Source organism: Bos grunniens, chromosome 29, assembly GCF_055505025.1.
Source record: "Bos grunniens cultivar Pamir isolate PY7600 chromosome 29, Bosgru_T2T1.0, whole genome shotgun sequence".
NCBI lineage: Eukaryota > Metazoa > Chordata > Mammalia > Artiodactyla > Bovidae > Bos > Bos grunniens.
In genome coordinates this window covers 50,203,539-50,219,003 of record NC_141193.1, presented here as the reverse complement: position 1 = coordinate 50,219,003, position 15,465 = coordinate 50,203,539, and the positions used below count along the sequence as shown (strand labels likewise).

General features: G+C 40.1%; 1 protein-coding gene and 1 pseudogene across 15 annotated transcripts in view; both read right to left on the bottom strand.

Moving 5' to 3' along the window:
• The window catches only part of DEUP1 (deuterosome assembly protein 1), a 143,732-nt gene that overhangs the window by 47,915 nt on the left and 80,352 nt on the right, over positions 1 to 15,465 (bottom strand). For 11 of the 15 annotated variants that reach the window (XM_086383230.1, XM_086383229.1, XM_086383239.1 and 8 more), the window contains 2 exons: positions 13,334 to 13,531; positions 11,350 to 11,436 (listed from right to left, as the gene is read on the bottom strand). In XM_086383230.1, the coding sequence (XP_086239356.1) occupies positions 11,350 to 11,436; positions 13,334 to 13,531 (285 nt within the window). The remainder of the gene's footprint in view (positions 1 to 11,349; positions 11,437 to 13,333; positions 13,532 to 15,465) is intronic. The other 4 variants (XM_086383237.1, XM_086383236.1, XM_086383243.1 and 1 more) reach the window with 1 other exon arrangement.
• On the bottom strand, positions 8,418 to 8,968 carry LOC147342640 (GTP-binding nuclear protein Ran-like; annotated as a pseudogene).

Genomic DNA, 15,465 nt, shown 5'->3' with positions numbered 1-15,465 from the left:
TCCTTTGTCTTTTGCTTCTCTTCTTTTTTCAGCTATTTGTAAGGCCTCCTCAGAAAACCATTTTGCCTTTTTTCTTCTTGGGGATGGTTTTTATCACCACCTCCTATACAATGTTGTGAATCTCTGTCCATAGTTCTTCAGGCACTCTTATAAGATCTAAAGCACTGAATCTATTTGTCACTTCCACTGTATAATCATAAGGGATTTGATTCAGGTCATACCTGAATGGTCTAGTGGTTTTCCCTACTTTCTTCAATTTAAGTCTGAGTTTGGTTCATGATCTGAGCCACAGTCAGCTCCTGGTCTTGTTTTTGCTGACTGTATAGAGCCTCTCCATCTCTGGCTGCAAAAAGAATATAATCAGTCTGATTTCGACATTGACCATCTGGTGATGTCTGTGTGTAGAGTCTTCTCTTGTGTTGTTGGAAGAGGGTGTTTTCTATGACCAGTGCATTCTCTTGGCAAAACTCTATTAGCCTTTGACCTGCTTCATTCTGTACTCCAAGGCCAAATATGCTTGTTACTCCAAGTATCTCTTGACTTCCTACTTTTGCATTCCAATCCCCTATAATGAAAAGGACAGATTTTTGGGGTGTTAGTTCTAGAAGGTCTTGTAGGTCTTCACAGAACTGTTCAACTTCAGCTTCTTCAGCATTACTGGTCGGGGCCTAGATTTGGATCCGTGATATTGAATGGTTTGCCTTCTAAGCGAACAGAGATCATTCTGTCGTTTGTGAGATTGCATCCAAGTACTGCATTTGGACTCTTTTGTTGACTATGCTGCCAACTCCATTTCTTCTAAGGGATTCTTGCCCACAGTAGTAGAAATAATGGTCATCTGAGTTAAATTCACCCATTCCAGTCTGTCTTAGTTCACTGATTCCTAAAATGTTGATGTTCACTCTTGGCATCTCCTGTTTGACCTCTTCCAATTTACCTTGATCCAGGAACCTAACATTTCAGGTTCCCATGCAATATTGCTCTTTATAGCATTGGACTTTACTTCCATCACCAACTTCCACATCAACAACTTGGTGTTGTTTTTGCTTTGGGTCTTTCTCTTCATTCTTTCTGGAGTTATATCTCCTCTCTTCTCCAGTAATTTATTGGGCACCTCCCGACCTGGGGAGCTCATATTTCAGTGTCATATCTTTTTGCCTTTTCATACTGTTCATGGGGTTCTCAAGGCAAGAATACTGAAGTGGTTTGCCATTCCCTTCTCCAGTGGATCACGTTTTGTCAGAACTCTCCACCATGACCCATTTGTCTGGAGTGACCCTACATGGCATGGGTCACAGTTTCATTGAGTTGGACAAGGCTGTGGTCCATGTGATCAGATTGATTAGTTTTCTGTGATTGTGGTTTTCATTCTGTCTTCCTCTGATGGAGAAGGATAAGAGGCTTATGGAACCTTCTTGATGGGAGAGACTGACTGAGGGGGAAACTTGGTCTTGTCCTGATGGGCAGGGCCATGCTCAGTAAACCTTTAATCTAATTTTCTGTTGATGGCTGGGACTGTGTTCCCTCCCTGTTGTTTGACCTGAGACCAAACTATGGTGGAGGTAATGAAGAAAATGGCAACCTCCTCACACACTGCTACACTTGGTGCCCCAGACCCTGCAGCAGGCCACAGACCTATGCCTCTGCCCGAGACTCCTGGACACTCACGGGCAAGTCTGGGTCAGTCTCCTGTGGGGTCACTGCTCCTCTCTCCTGGGTCCTGGTTTGCACAAAGTTTTGTTTGTGCCCTGCAAGAGTCTGTTTCCCCAGTCCTGTGTAAGTTCTGGCGGCTCTGTGGTGGGGTTATTGGCGACCTCCTAAGAGGACTTATGCCACACCCAGGTCTGCTGCACACAGAGACCCTGCCCCTGCGGCAGGCCATTGACAATCCATACCTCTGCAGGAGACATTCAAATGCCACTCAATGGCAGGTCTGGCTCAGTCTCTGTGATGTCTCATGGTGAGCCTTCTGAGCATCTGTGGTGGGTTGGAGTTTGATTGTATACTTGATTTCACCCCTCCAACCATCTTTCTGGTACTTCTCCTTTGCCCTTGGATGTGGGGTATCTTTTTTTGGTGGGATCCAAGATTCTCCTATCGATTGTTGTTCAAAAGTGAGTTGTAAAGAAGATGAGCACATGTCCTTCTATCCGCCATCTTGGAGTGGTATCTATCTATCCATATATACACATTCTCCTTTATATTCTTTTCCATTTTGGTTTATCTTCACTGGTTCAATATCAAGATGGTTTCATAGCTAAGTTCCTTCTAACCTTTAAAGACCTGTAATTCCAATATTATTTAAACTATGGCAGACCACTCATAAATATGGAAAACTCTCTATTTATGTTATAAAGCCAACATAACTATATAACAAGCTGGAAAAAAGAGAACTATATACAAATCTCATTTATATACACAAATCTTAATTTCTAAATAAAATATTACTACATAGAAGCCAGTAATATATTAAAACTGTTAAGAGTATGACTGTTATATGTTGAAGTCCAAGCCATTACTAATACCTTAGAATGTGATCTTATTTGTAAATAGGATCTTTACAGAGGTAACCAAATAAGGAATGAGGTCATTAAGGTGGACTCTAATCCAACATGACAGGGATTCTACAAAAAGGGGAAATCTGGACACCAGAACAGACATACATAGAGGGAAGATGGTATGAAGAAACAAAAAGAAAGAAAGAAAGATGGCCGTGTGAAGACAGGGCACTGGGGCAATGCATGGACATGCCAAGGACTGACAGAGTGTCGGCAAATCACTAGAGGCTACAGAGAGGCAAGGGCAAATCCCTCCCAAAGACTTCAGAGGGAGCGCAGTCCTACTGAGACTTCCCCGGTGGCTCAGAGGGTAAAGCATCTGCCTACAATGCAGGAGACCCGGGTTTGATCCCTCGGTCGGGAAGATCCTCTGGAGAAGGAAAAGGCAACCCACTCCAGAACTCTTGCCTGGAAAATACCATGGATGGAGGAGTGTGGTAGGCTACGGTCTGTGGGGTTGCAAAGAACTGGACATGACTAAGCTACTTCACTTTCTTTTTCTTTTCATAGTTTTATTGACACCTTGAGTTTAGACTTCTAGCTTCCAGAACTATACAACAGTAAGTTTCTATTGTCTTCAGACACTCAGTTTGTGGCAGTCTGTTATGACACCACTCAAAAATGAATAGAATGATCAAAAAGGTTTATTCCATTAATTTAAAGGTGGATCAATATCAGGAAATCTATCAATCACAGTGTATTACACATCAAAAAACTAATGGATAAAAACTACATGATGTCATGTATGTTGAATGGGCATTTGATAAAACAGAAGCAAATCTTAAAAACTCTAAGTAATTTCAGGAATAGAAAGACATAATAAAGACCATAAATCAAGAATATTATCCTAAATAGTAAAACTCTAAAATGGTTTCACCTAAAATCAGAAATTAGACAAATTTGCCAATGATCACTATGATTACTTAATATTCTCTTGGAAGTTTCAGCAAGTTCAATATGACAAAAATTACTGTCATGAACACTAGAAGAGATACAACTATTTTTGTTGATACAACTACATATGTCAAAACACTTAAGAACCTCTAGTAAAAAGCCTACTACAATTAAAAGGTAGTTTGACTTTTTTTTTCTATATTTACAGTAAGTTTTTGGATATGGAAAATGGAAAATATTCCACTTACAATAGTGACAAGAACTATAAAATACTTGAGAATAAGTTTAAAAAGAAAGAAAATAAGTTTTAAAAGAGAATAAGTTTTAAAAGGTACAGAAACTATATGAAGAAAACTGTAAGGTCTTATTGAAAAGCATAAAATAAGAGATGAAGAAATAGAAAGCCATGCCATATTACTGGATAGGGAAATTTACTTTTATAGAAATGCCAATTCTTTCAAAGATAATATATAAGCTTAATTCAATTCCAAGTAAAATCCAACAGGAAATTATCAGGAGAAATTGAATTAATTGAGCTTAACATTTATTATAAAAAATCTTTAATTGGATTCCTATTTTATACTACATGCAAAAGTGTAATTCAAATGAATTAAAAATTTAGATGAAAAATATAAAAATCTTTGAAGAAATTATACATATTGTCCAGAAGTTAGAAGAACCATGTTACACAAGGAAGGAAATTCAGAAGCTATAAACAAAAAATTGTACATGTTTGACAAATAAAAGTTTAAAACATTTCATATGACAAAAGATATAAAAGTTAGAAACAACAAATTAGAAAAATGCTGTTATAAACTGACAAGAAAAAAAGAAAGCCCAAAGAAAATGAGTTTCAGCTTTGCCCAAGGAAAATGATCAAAAAATATAACTAGGTCATAGTATATTGCCAATAAATATGCAAAAATATGCCCTCTGCAGTCAGGAAAATGTAAATTAAAAGACTATTGAGAAATCACTTTATACCCATCAGACCAGCAAAAATTTAAAAGAGCAATAACACCTATTGCCAGTAAGGATGAAATAAAAGGTTACTCTCTTATAGAGAGGGTAGAAATATGATTTGACAACAAATATTTTAAAAATAAAAAGATACATATCCTTTGAATCAGTAATTGCATTCTCAGGAAGCTATTCCAAGATGTATGGACAAGGATGTTTTTCATAGTATTGTGTTCTGTGTAAAAATCTAGAGATAGAGTTGTTAATTATGAATGAATTACAGTTAACCCCTGAACAACATGAGTTTCAACTGTGTGGATTTGTACATGGATTTTTTCATTTTTCCTAAATATGCATTACAGCACTACACATCTGCAATTGGTTGAATCCTCAGATATGGAGGAAGGCTGGCTGTAAAGTTAGCTGCAGACTTTGGACTGCATGGAGTCAGTACCCCTAACCCCAACTGTAATTCTGGAAAAACAGCTGAATTTTTTCATGAAAATCATGAGATATTCTTAAGCTACTATATAATCTGATAAAACCTAAACTTGCTGACTTAGAAGGATTAACAAAGGATAAAAGACACAGATAAGTGTACAAAATGCAATCCATTTTTTAAAAAAGTTAAAACCCCTGAATAGGTATATGACTACACACACACACGAAAAAACATAAAATGACGCATACCGAAGAGTTAACATGTTATCTAATGGATCGGTTATGAGGTGGCTGGAGAAATGGAGGGAAGGGGAGAAACGAGAAAAAGAGTTACAACACTCACTAAAATCACTGGTATATGAGTTATGCTTCAATTCACTAAAACGTATATGTATTTTACATGAGTATATATTTTTTTTCCTGAAAAATTAAGAAAAATTAAAAGATGTTTCTCTACGGACTTGTAGAAATATCCATGATATATAGTCAAAAGGCAGTTTAGAATAATGTATATATTGTTGTTATTGTAATCTAATCACTTAGTCGTGTGTTACTGTCATCATCTAACATTACTGTCATCATCTAATCACTTGGTCTTTTTTGCGACCCCATGGACTGTAGCCTGCGAGGCTCCTCTGTCCATGGGATTCTCCAGGCAAGAATACTGGAGTGGGGGAGGGCTAGGGTGGGATGATTTGGGAGATTTGAAACATGTATAATATCATATGTGAAACGAATGGCCAGTCCAGGTTCGATGCATGATACAGGATGCTCGGGGCTGGTGCACTGGGATGACCCAGAGGGATGGTATGGGGAAGGAGTTGGGAGGGGGGTTCAGGATGAGGAACACGTGTACACCCGTGGCAGATTCATGTTGATGTATGGCAAAACCAATACAATATTGTAAAAAATAATAATAATAATAAAGTTTGAATTGTTATTATTTTTTACAAGAATACTGGAGTAGGTGCCATGCCCTCCTCCAGGGGATCTTCCCAACCCAGAGATCAGACCTGAGTCTCCTACATCTCCTGCACTGGCAGGCGGATTCTTTACCACTGAGCCACCAGGGAAGGCCCAATGTAAATGTTATACATGTATTTCTGTAAAAGAACATTCAACTCATCCCATCTAAGTGTTTGCACAAGCAAGGAAAATGTTTTATAGAATGCAGTACAGTAGTTGGTTAGCATTGAGTATCTCTGGAGTCCAAACTGGGATTGGGGATGGACACGGGGGTAATTAGCTGCTTATTTACACATCTTTCTGTGTTTTATTTCTTGAAAATTTGAAAACAAAAAAGCAAACAGAGCCAAATGCCGACAGGAGTCAAAATGAAGTGGCTTAGTGGGGGCTGTAATGAAGCAGAACACACAACTATAGACATTCAGACTGAGATTCTGAAAAATAACACAAAAACTACTTTTTTGAGAGAGAGAGAGAAGAAAGCCATAGATGAAGGCAGGATCCAATTTAATTTTTTCATGTATACAAGTTAGGAAAAACAGTCCTTGTGTCACAAGACTTTCTGTAACAGACAGGGAAATCACATATACCTTATTTTTATCTATACTCCATTGGGGTTTCCCTGGTGGCTCAGACGGTAAAGAATCTGCCTGCAATGAGGGAAACCTGGGTTTGATCCCTGAGTTGGGAAGATCCCCTGGAGGAGGGCATGGCAACCCACTCCAGTATTCCTGCCTGGAGAATCCCCATGGACTAGTGAGCTACAGTCCATGGGGTCCAAAGAGTCAGACACAGCTGAGTGACTAAGCATAGCACAGCACATACTCCAATCACAGGATCCATAACGAGGTGCAAAGAAGAATGCAGAAAGCGTCCAGAGTGATTCTATTCTTTGAGGCTAGATTGTGGACTACTAGGAGAATTAAGGACATACTCTCACAGAAATGCAGTATCATCACAGAACACTCTGATGCAGATGGTAGCAATATTTTTTGGCATCTATCTCCTGAAACAAAGCAAACAGAAGCAAAAATAAACAAATGCTGCTGCTGCTAAGTCGCTTCAGTCGTGTCCGACTCTGTGAGACCCCATAGATGGCAGCCCACCAGGCTCCCCGGGATTCTCCAGGCAAGAGCACTGGAGTGGGCCACCATTTCTTTTAATTAAAGGGAAACGAATGGCAAATTGAAAAGACAACCTACTGCCAGCAAATTTGGAAAACTCAGCAGTGGCCACAGGACTGGAAAAGGTTAGTTTTCATTCCAATCCCAAAGAAAGGCAATGCCAAAGAATGCTCAAACTACCGCACAATTGCACTCATCTCACACGCTAATAAAGTAATGCTCAAAATTCTCCAAGCCAGGCTCCAGCAATATGTGAACCGTGAACTTCCAGATGTTCAAGCTGGTTTTAGAAAAGGCAGAGGAACCAGAGATCAAATTGCCAACACCCACTGGATCAAGGAAAAAGTAAGAGAGTTCCAGAAAAACATCTGTTTCTGCTTTATTGACTATGCCAAAGCCTTTGACTATGTGGATCACAATAAACTGTGGAAAATTCTTCAAGAGATGGGAATACCAGACCACCTGACCTGCCTCTTGAGAAACCTGTATGCAGGTCAGGAAGCAATAGTTAGAACTGGACATGGAACAACAGACTGGTTCCAAATAGGAAAAGGAGTTCGTCAAGGCTGTATACTGTCACCCTGCTTATTTAACTTATATGCAGAGTACATCATGAGAAACGCTGGACTGGAAGAAGCACAAGCTGGAATCAAGATTGCTGGGAGAAATATCAATAACCTCAGATATGCAGATGACACCACCCTTATGGCAGAAAGTGAAGAGGAACTCAAAAGCCTCTTGATGAAAGTGAAAGAGGAGAGTGAAAAAGTTGGCTTAAAGCTCAACATTCAGAAAACAAAGATCATGGCATCTGGTCCCATCACTTCATGGGAGATAGATGGGGAAACAGTGGAAACAGTGTCAGACTTTATTTTTTTGGGCTCCAAAATCAGTGCAGATGGTGACCGCAGCCATGAAATTAAAAGACGCTTACTCCTTGGAAGGAAAGTTATGACCAACCTAGATAGCATATTCAAAAGCAGAGACGTTACTTTGCCAACAAAGGTCCGTCTAGTTAAGGCTATGGTTTTTCCAGTAGTCATATATGGATGTGAGAGTTGGACTGTGAAGAGAGCTGACCACTGAAAAATTGATGCTTTTGAACTGTGGTGTTGGAAAAGACCCTTTTTTTTTTTTTTAGATATTTGAAATACAACTTTATTCTAATTCTAAATGAAAAAGAATGGGAATGACAGTAACAAACAAGATTCCACCTCTCAATATTGTCATGTGACTATAGCAGTCTTATATTTGAAACTCAAGGAGGAAACAACTGTATTCCAAAACACCTAAATATGCAGGTCCAAAAAATGAAGGTTTTTTTTTTTAAACTGCCACATTCACTCCAAAGCCCATCCATCTCCTTCAGCATCCAAAGATTAAGCACATGTTCTGCTTAGCTGTATAATAAAGTGGCAAACACACTATACCACTGACATCACAGGGCAGTTGCCTATAAAACTGGACTTCTGACGCTGGGCCCCAGCTTCACTTTCTCACAGGTCATCATCTTCATCCGGGACAGCAGTTGTCTGAGCAACCTCTAAATCGTGCTCATACTGTGCTGCCAAGGCTGGGTCCATGACCACCTCTGGCGGGGCAAGAGCAGGCATGGCGACAAACTCCAAGTTAGGGTCTCCAATCAGTTTTCTAGCAAGCCAGAGGAAGGGCTTTTCAAAGTTGTAGTTACTTTTGGCAGAAGTGTCATAGTACTGAAGATTCTTCCTTCGGTGGAAGACAGTTGACTTTGCCTTAACCTTTCTGTCCTTAATATCCACTTTGTTGCCACACAACACAATTGGGATGTTCTCACACACTCGAACCAGATCTCTATGCCAGTTAGGCACATTCTTGTAACTCTTGATGTTACGTCAAACATTATAATGGCACACTAACCTTGTATATAATAACCATCTCTCAGTCCACCAAATTTCTCCTGACCAGCTGTATCCCATACATTGAACTTAATAGGTCCTCTGTTGGTATGGAACACAAGAGGATGGACCTCAACACCCAAGGTAGCTACATACTTCTTCTCAAATTCACCAGTCAGATGATGCGTCACAAACGTAGTTTTTCCAGTACCACCATCACCAACCAAAACAAGTTTGAACTGAACTTGGGGTTCTCCTTGGGCAGCCATCGTGATGTTACTTCCAGAAGCGTCTCTGCGCCCATCTGACTGAGGGCTGGAAAGATGGTGGAAGCCGGAAAAGACTCTTGAGAGTCCCTTGGACTGCAAGGAGATCCAACCAGTCCATTCTAAAGGAGATCAGTCCTGGGTGTTCTTTGGAAGGAATGATGCTAAAGCTGAAACTCCAATACTTTGGCCACCTCATGCGAAGAGTTGACACATTGGAAAAGACTCTTGATGCTGGGAGGGATTGGGGGCAGGAGAAGAAGGGGACAACAGAGGATGAGATGGCTGGATGGCATCACCGACTCAATGGACATGAGTTTGAGTGAACTCCAGGAGTTGGTGATGGACAGGGAGGCCTGGCGTGCTGCAATTTATGGGGTTGCAAAGAGTCGGACACGACTGAGTGACTGAACTGACTGAACTGACTGACTGAATGCAAGAAAATATGATATGATCAACAAGGGTTAATATCAAAAGTATGTAAACATCTCATGCACTCAATATCAACAAAACAAACTACCCAATTAAAAAATAGAAAAACTGAATAGTTTTCCAAGGAGAACATTCAGATGGATAACAGGCACAAGAAACATTGCTCAACATTCTTAATCGTCAGAGAAATGCAAATTGAAACCACAATGAGATTATCACCTCACACTTGTCAGAATGGCTATCATCAAAAAGAATACAAATAACAAGTGTTGGTGAGAACATGGAGAAAAGGAAACCCTCATACACTGTTGATGGGAATGCAAATTGGTGCAGCCACTGTGGAAAACAGTCAAGAAGTTTCTCAAAACACTAAAGATAGAACTATCTTACGACCCAGCAATTTCACTCATGGGTATATAAATATCTGAGAAAAACAAAAACATGGCTCAAAAAGATACGTGTACCCCGATGTTCACAGCAAAATTGTCAAGATATGGAAGTAACCTAAGTGTCCATCAACAGGTGAATAGATAAAGATGGCGTGGTTCGCACACACACACACACAATGGAATACTACTTGGCTATAAAAAGAGTGAGATTTTGCCATGTGCAACAACATGGATGGACTGGAAGGGTATGAGGCCAAGTGGAATAAGTCAGAGAAAGACAAACACTGTGTGACACCACTCCTATGTATAATACAAAAAATAAAACAAATAGTGAATATAACAAAAAAGACAGTCGCAGACAGAGAGAGAGCAGGAGGGAATTAAGAGGCACAAATTATTATGTATAAAATAAATTATGAGGATATATTGTATAACACAGGGAATATAGCCAATATTTTATAATAACTATAAATAGAGAATAACCTTAAAAATTGTGAATCACTAAGTAGTATACCTGTAACTTACATAATATTGTAAACCAACTATACTTCAATTAAAAATTCAAAAATAAAAATACTGACAAAGAAAGAAATACAGAATCCTGACTTAAGAAAGGACTATGGAGAATGCGTGATCCAACTTTATCGCTTTACAGTGAGGAATCCGAGGCCAAGTTAAGCAATCGCCTTACTCGGATCCCCTGCATTCCCTGCACTGGCAGTAAATTATTTTATCTCAGAATATTTACTCAAAGCAAATAAATGATAAACAAGTAACTATGATATTTTATTAGTTCAATAAATAAACGTTCTCCTATTTCACATGTAAAAAAGCAAACCTCAACTGTTCTATGAAACAACTGAAAAGAAAGGCACGTAACCTGTTTAAGCTGTCTTGTGTGAGCCTGTAAAGGCACCAGTTAAAACCACAAGGCCAGATCTCAATCGTTCACTGATCCATTCTTCTTTTTATTCAACCAGCATTCACTGAAGACTTTCCCCCTGACGTTGGGAAGTATTGGTGACACGTTAATAAGGCACCACTCGGTCCTTGTTCCCCATGAGGGGGGAGTGACAAGCTATGAGACAAATCGGCCCAAGTGAGTCTGGAACTACCTGTTCTGACTGGAGTCTCAGGGGCAGGTCATCAAGTGGAACTGACAGGAGTCGGGCCGTGCAGGGTGTAGGAGTCCAGACGCAAAGGCCAGGACAGTAATATATGTTTGAGGAAATAATTTGAATTGAGCCCAATTCAAGAAAAGAACAAGGAGAAAACCAGAAATTCAAATGTTCCAGCCTGCAGATAAAAGTAAATTCCATCCAAGTACGAGATACTTTGTCAGCCTGACTCCTGCACGCCTGACAGGCGGGAGGCGTTCAGTAAACAGTATCTGGCCAAGGAGGCAAGCTCTCTGTTCAAGCTACTGAGTGGCGTCAGCACATTACCATGTACCGTCCAGGGTCCAAGTCTCCCATCATGCCTTTCAGGTGTGTGTTTTCAGTCCTGACAGCTTTGTACCTCGTATCCAACATCTGAAAGGAGATTAGTAGTTAAAAGTGAATGTGATATTCGTAATAAGAGCCCACAATTCTATGAAAATTAATTTTACTTTGTTAAATTAATAAAATTAATATAAATATTTTCTAAGAGTAGCAAAGGGAGACACTTAGGCAGGCTCATTGTAAATCAGGTATTCTCATTCAGTTCTCTGATCTTCGGCAGGCCCCACTGTACCCTCCTTTCCTGATTGCTGCCAAATTAAAAACAAACTATACTGATTGATTACCCTTTCCCATTCCCAAATTCCATTTCTCACTTCTGCTTTTTTATGGTATGCAAATTATCACCAGAAAAAAAATCACAATTTTAAAAACATGGTTGAATAACACTGTCCATTAAGTTTCTTCATTACCTGATTAATTTTTACAACATGCAAATATGATTTCATGTTAAGTTTTGTTCTTCCTGCCAAATTTCCTTCTTTTTTTGTGACTACTTCATTTTGTCTCCTAATTTATTTTCTCCCTAATTTCTTCTACTTGACAGTATTTAGACATGGCATCTGACCTTTTATTTGTCTAGGGCTCTTTTCTACATAAAGCACTTTCCTTAAAAAGATTTACTTTTGTAAATTATAAAATATATTCTCCTTGACAAAAGTCTAAAAATATAGAAAAGTATAAAGGTTAAAATGAAAACCATTCTTAATCCAACTGCCTAGATCAGTGTTAACACCTGTAAAATATCAATTCCTATACAGTGCAGCCAATGCTATCATCTCATTTTTGTAGTTTTCATGTGTATTTTACAGGTTAATCACAGTTTAAGGCTTATACTAGAGCAAAGCCAGAATATTTTCTTATTTTTACAATACACAGGATTTAAATAGCCCTGTTGTTGACTTTTTGCATGGACTGTAGCCCACCAGGTTCCTCTGTCCATGGAATTCTCAAGGCAAGAATACTGGAGTGGGTTGCCATCCCCTTCTCCAGGGGATCTTCCCAACCCAGGGATCAAACCTGGGTCTCTCACATTCCAGGCAGATTCTTTATCATCTGAGCCAACAGGGAAGCCGCAGTAACCATCACAGATCTAGAAAATTATTGAATGGTGCTCTCAAAAACTATATTTGGGGTAATAATGCAGAGAAACTCTACACTTTCAGTAGCAGGTCACCAATTTGATAATGAGTACAGGATTGAGGTGGTGAAAGAAATGGCAACCCACTCCAGTATTCATGCCTGGAGAATTCCACGGACAGAGGAGCCTGGTGGGCTACAGTGCATGGGGTTGCAAAGAGTCGGACACGACTAAGTGACTAAACCACCACCACCACCAAAGGATTGAGGGAATTTCAAAATAAATAGGAGGGGAGGGAAGAAGGAAGGGAAGACTTAGAAGTCACTTGCAGTATCTGAACAGTAGAATGTTATAATCGCTGTTTTTTTCCATGAACCATGCTATGCATTAGGTGAATATTCAGCGCATATGAGCTAATCTTCATTTTCAATATCCATTTTTCAAAATTCTAAAATAAATATATGAAATGGGAGTGAGAAATGTCCATGAAAAGCTGGAGTAAAAGCTCTTCTTAAGTTAAAAATGTTAATCGACGAACTAAGGAAAACAAATCCAGGAAGCAATCTGTGACCACCGCGTGCTGTTGCTGTGGGGGCGATCACCTGGGTCGCCAGAAGACGACGGCGTGAGATTTACAGAAATCGTCCTGTGCTGCCCCTTGCTTCCCCGGTTTTTGGTTGATGACACTTTGCGTTATCTCACCCAGGTGTTATGTGACTCCACTAAGCATTTCTGTGCTGCTAGACTCAGAAACCGTAGAAGAAAGAGAACACTTCCCGCAGTCAGTAAGCAAGGTGACTCTGCACTGAACAAGGGTGACCTGGACAGGCGCTCCTGCCCCTCGCATACCTGTTGTTTCGACAGCATTTTCTCTTTTATCTCTAGCTCCATTTTTAACTGTCTTTCCAGAAGGGCAGCTTTCTTCATGACAGTTGCTATAGTGATCTCCTTCTGATGAAGCTCCTGTGTTAGGTCAGAGATTTCATTCCTCATTCTTTCCTGCTCAGAGCTATGGTACTCTTCCTCCTGATAGAGATGACTTCTTATCTGCAGCAGATATTTTCCAGAAAACAGCAACAAATCCTTCAGAAAGGCAGCTGAAAGGGTTCACTGATCATGTGCTGTCTTTCTGTCCTACCTTAAACTTAGGCAGACCCCACCTAACCCCCCTTTTCTGATCAATGTTGAATTAAAAAGATACAATAATGATTCATTTACTTTTTCCTTCCACTTTCAAAAGTTCTTTTTCACTTCTACTTCTTACTGTGTGCAAGTCATCACCAACTACTGATACCACTTCAGTGACTACTTTGACGGGAAGGTGGGGAATGTATTATCTAGCACTTCCCCCAGCTTCACTGACGTATACTTGGTATACGGAAAACTGCACACAGTTCATGGATAAAATCTGGTGAGTTTGGACACAGACATAATAATCATTATAGTTGTCTTTAAAAGTTTCTCTGTGTCCCTTTGTGGTTTTATTAATAATTTTGTGTGTATGGTAAGAACACTCTTCTGCCTTTCTAACAAATCTTTATCCGCACAATACTGTACTGTTGACTGTTGCACTGGGTTGTACAGCAGATGTGGAACTTACTTGTCTTGTGGAACTTACTTTATACCCATCAAACCACCACTCTGGGATTGGTGCCATGGACGAGTGCTGGCCCTACCACCAAGAGACTGACGAACCAGTTTTTAGGGAGAAAAGAGTTGGCTCAGAGAAGGGACTTGCTCAAAGTCATAAACTATGAACTGGAAGGACGAGGTACAGAACTTAGGACTGTTGGCTCTAAATTCCGTGCTTTTTGGGGGACTAAATTGTGCTGTACTATTTGTGACTGAACACTGTGTTTTTCAGAATCATGTTATAATAAATTTCAAACTTCATGTGTTCATGAAAAAGCATCACCCACTTTTCTTAGCCTGTGGAATCTCATATTCTTAACATTCGCTAAACCTCCCATGGTAGAAACTGCTGGGTCACCCTGGACTCCTCCCCACCCTCACCCTCCCAAATCAAGTCAGGTAGGAAACCATGGTCCTTCTGTTTCAGCCTCTCCTGAGTCCTGCCTCTGCTCTCCATTCCTACTACCTCCGTCTTAGTTTAGCCTCCTCTCATCTTCCTAGAAATCATTTGCACTTTCGTGGACCACAGCCCTCCAGGCTCCTTTGTCCATGGGATTTCCCAGGCAAGAATACTGGAGCGGGTTCCCATTTCCTTCTCCAGGGGGTCTTCCCAACCCAGGGATCAAATCCATGTCTCTTGTGTCTCCTGCATTGCAGGCAGATTCTTTACCACTGAGCCATCTGGGAGGCCCTTAGAAATCATTCACCATTTCTAATTCACTGTCTCTGATTCTTGAGGTTCTGAGATAAAGTACATAATTACTGTTCTCAGAAAAAGAAAATCACAGTCCATCAGAGGAAGCGGGAAAATACACAGTTACAACAGAGTGCAGCAACCAGTGTCAGCAGCACATGGTGGAGCAGCGCTTACTCCAGCCTGTGGGTATCAGGACAGGTCCCAGAGGAAGGGGCCTGGGACTGACACAGGGATGAACAGAAGCCCGAGGGGAGAGACAGACGGGGATGGGCTCCCAGGCAACGAGTGCAGCGAAGGAAAGGGGTCAGAGGGAGGGGCACGCTCAGTGAGCCACAAGCAGCCTGACGAGGCTGGACTCAGTGCGCTGTGAGAAGTAAGGCTGGAGGTTAAGCAGGGGCCATGCACAAAGAGATTTATATGAATTTACACCAGGGAACTTACTTCAAAAACTTTTTTTCATTTCTTCTTTAAAAATTTCAAGACATAATCTCTAAAAGATTATGAGTGTGCTCTCTCTCTTCAAATGTAACCAGAATAATGTCTTAAAAATATTAACAATTCCTCAATATCATATAATACCCAGGCAGTATCAAATTTATATTTGTATCAGAGGTGTGATGAATGTTTTTTAAATTTATTTGTTTGAATAGAG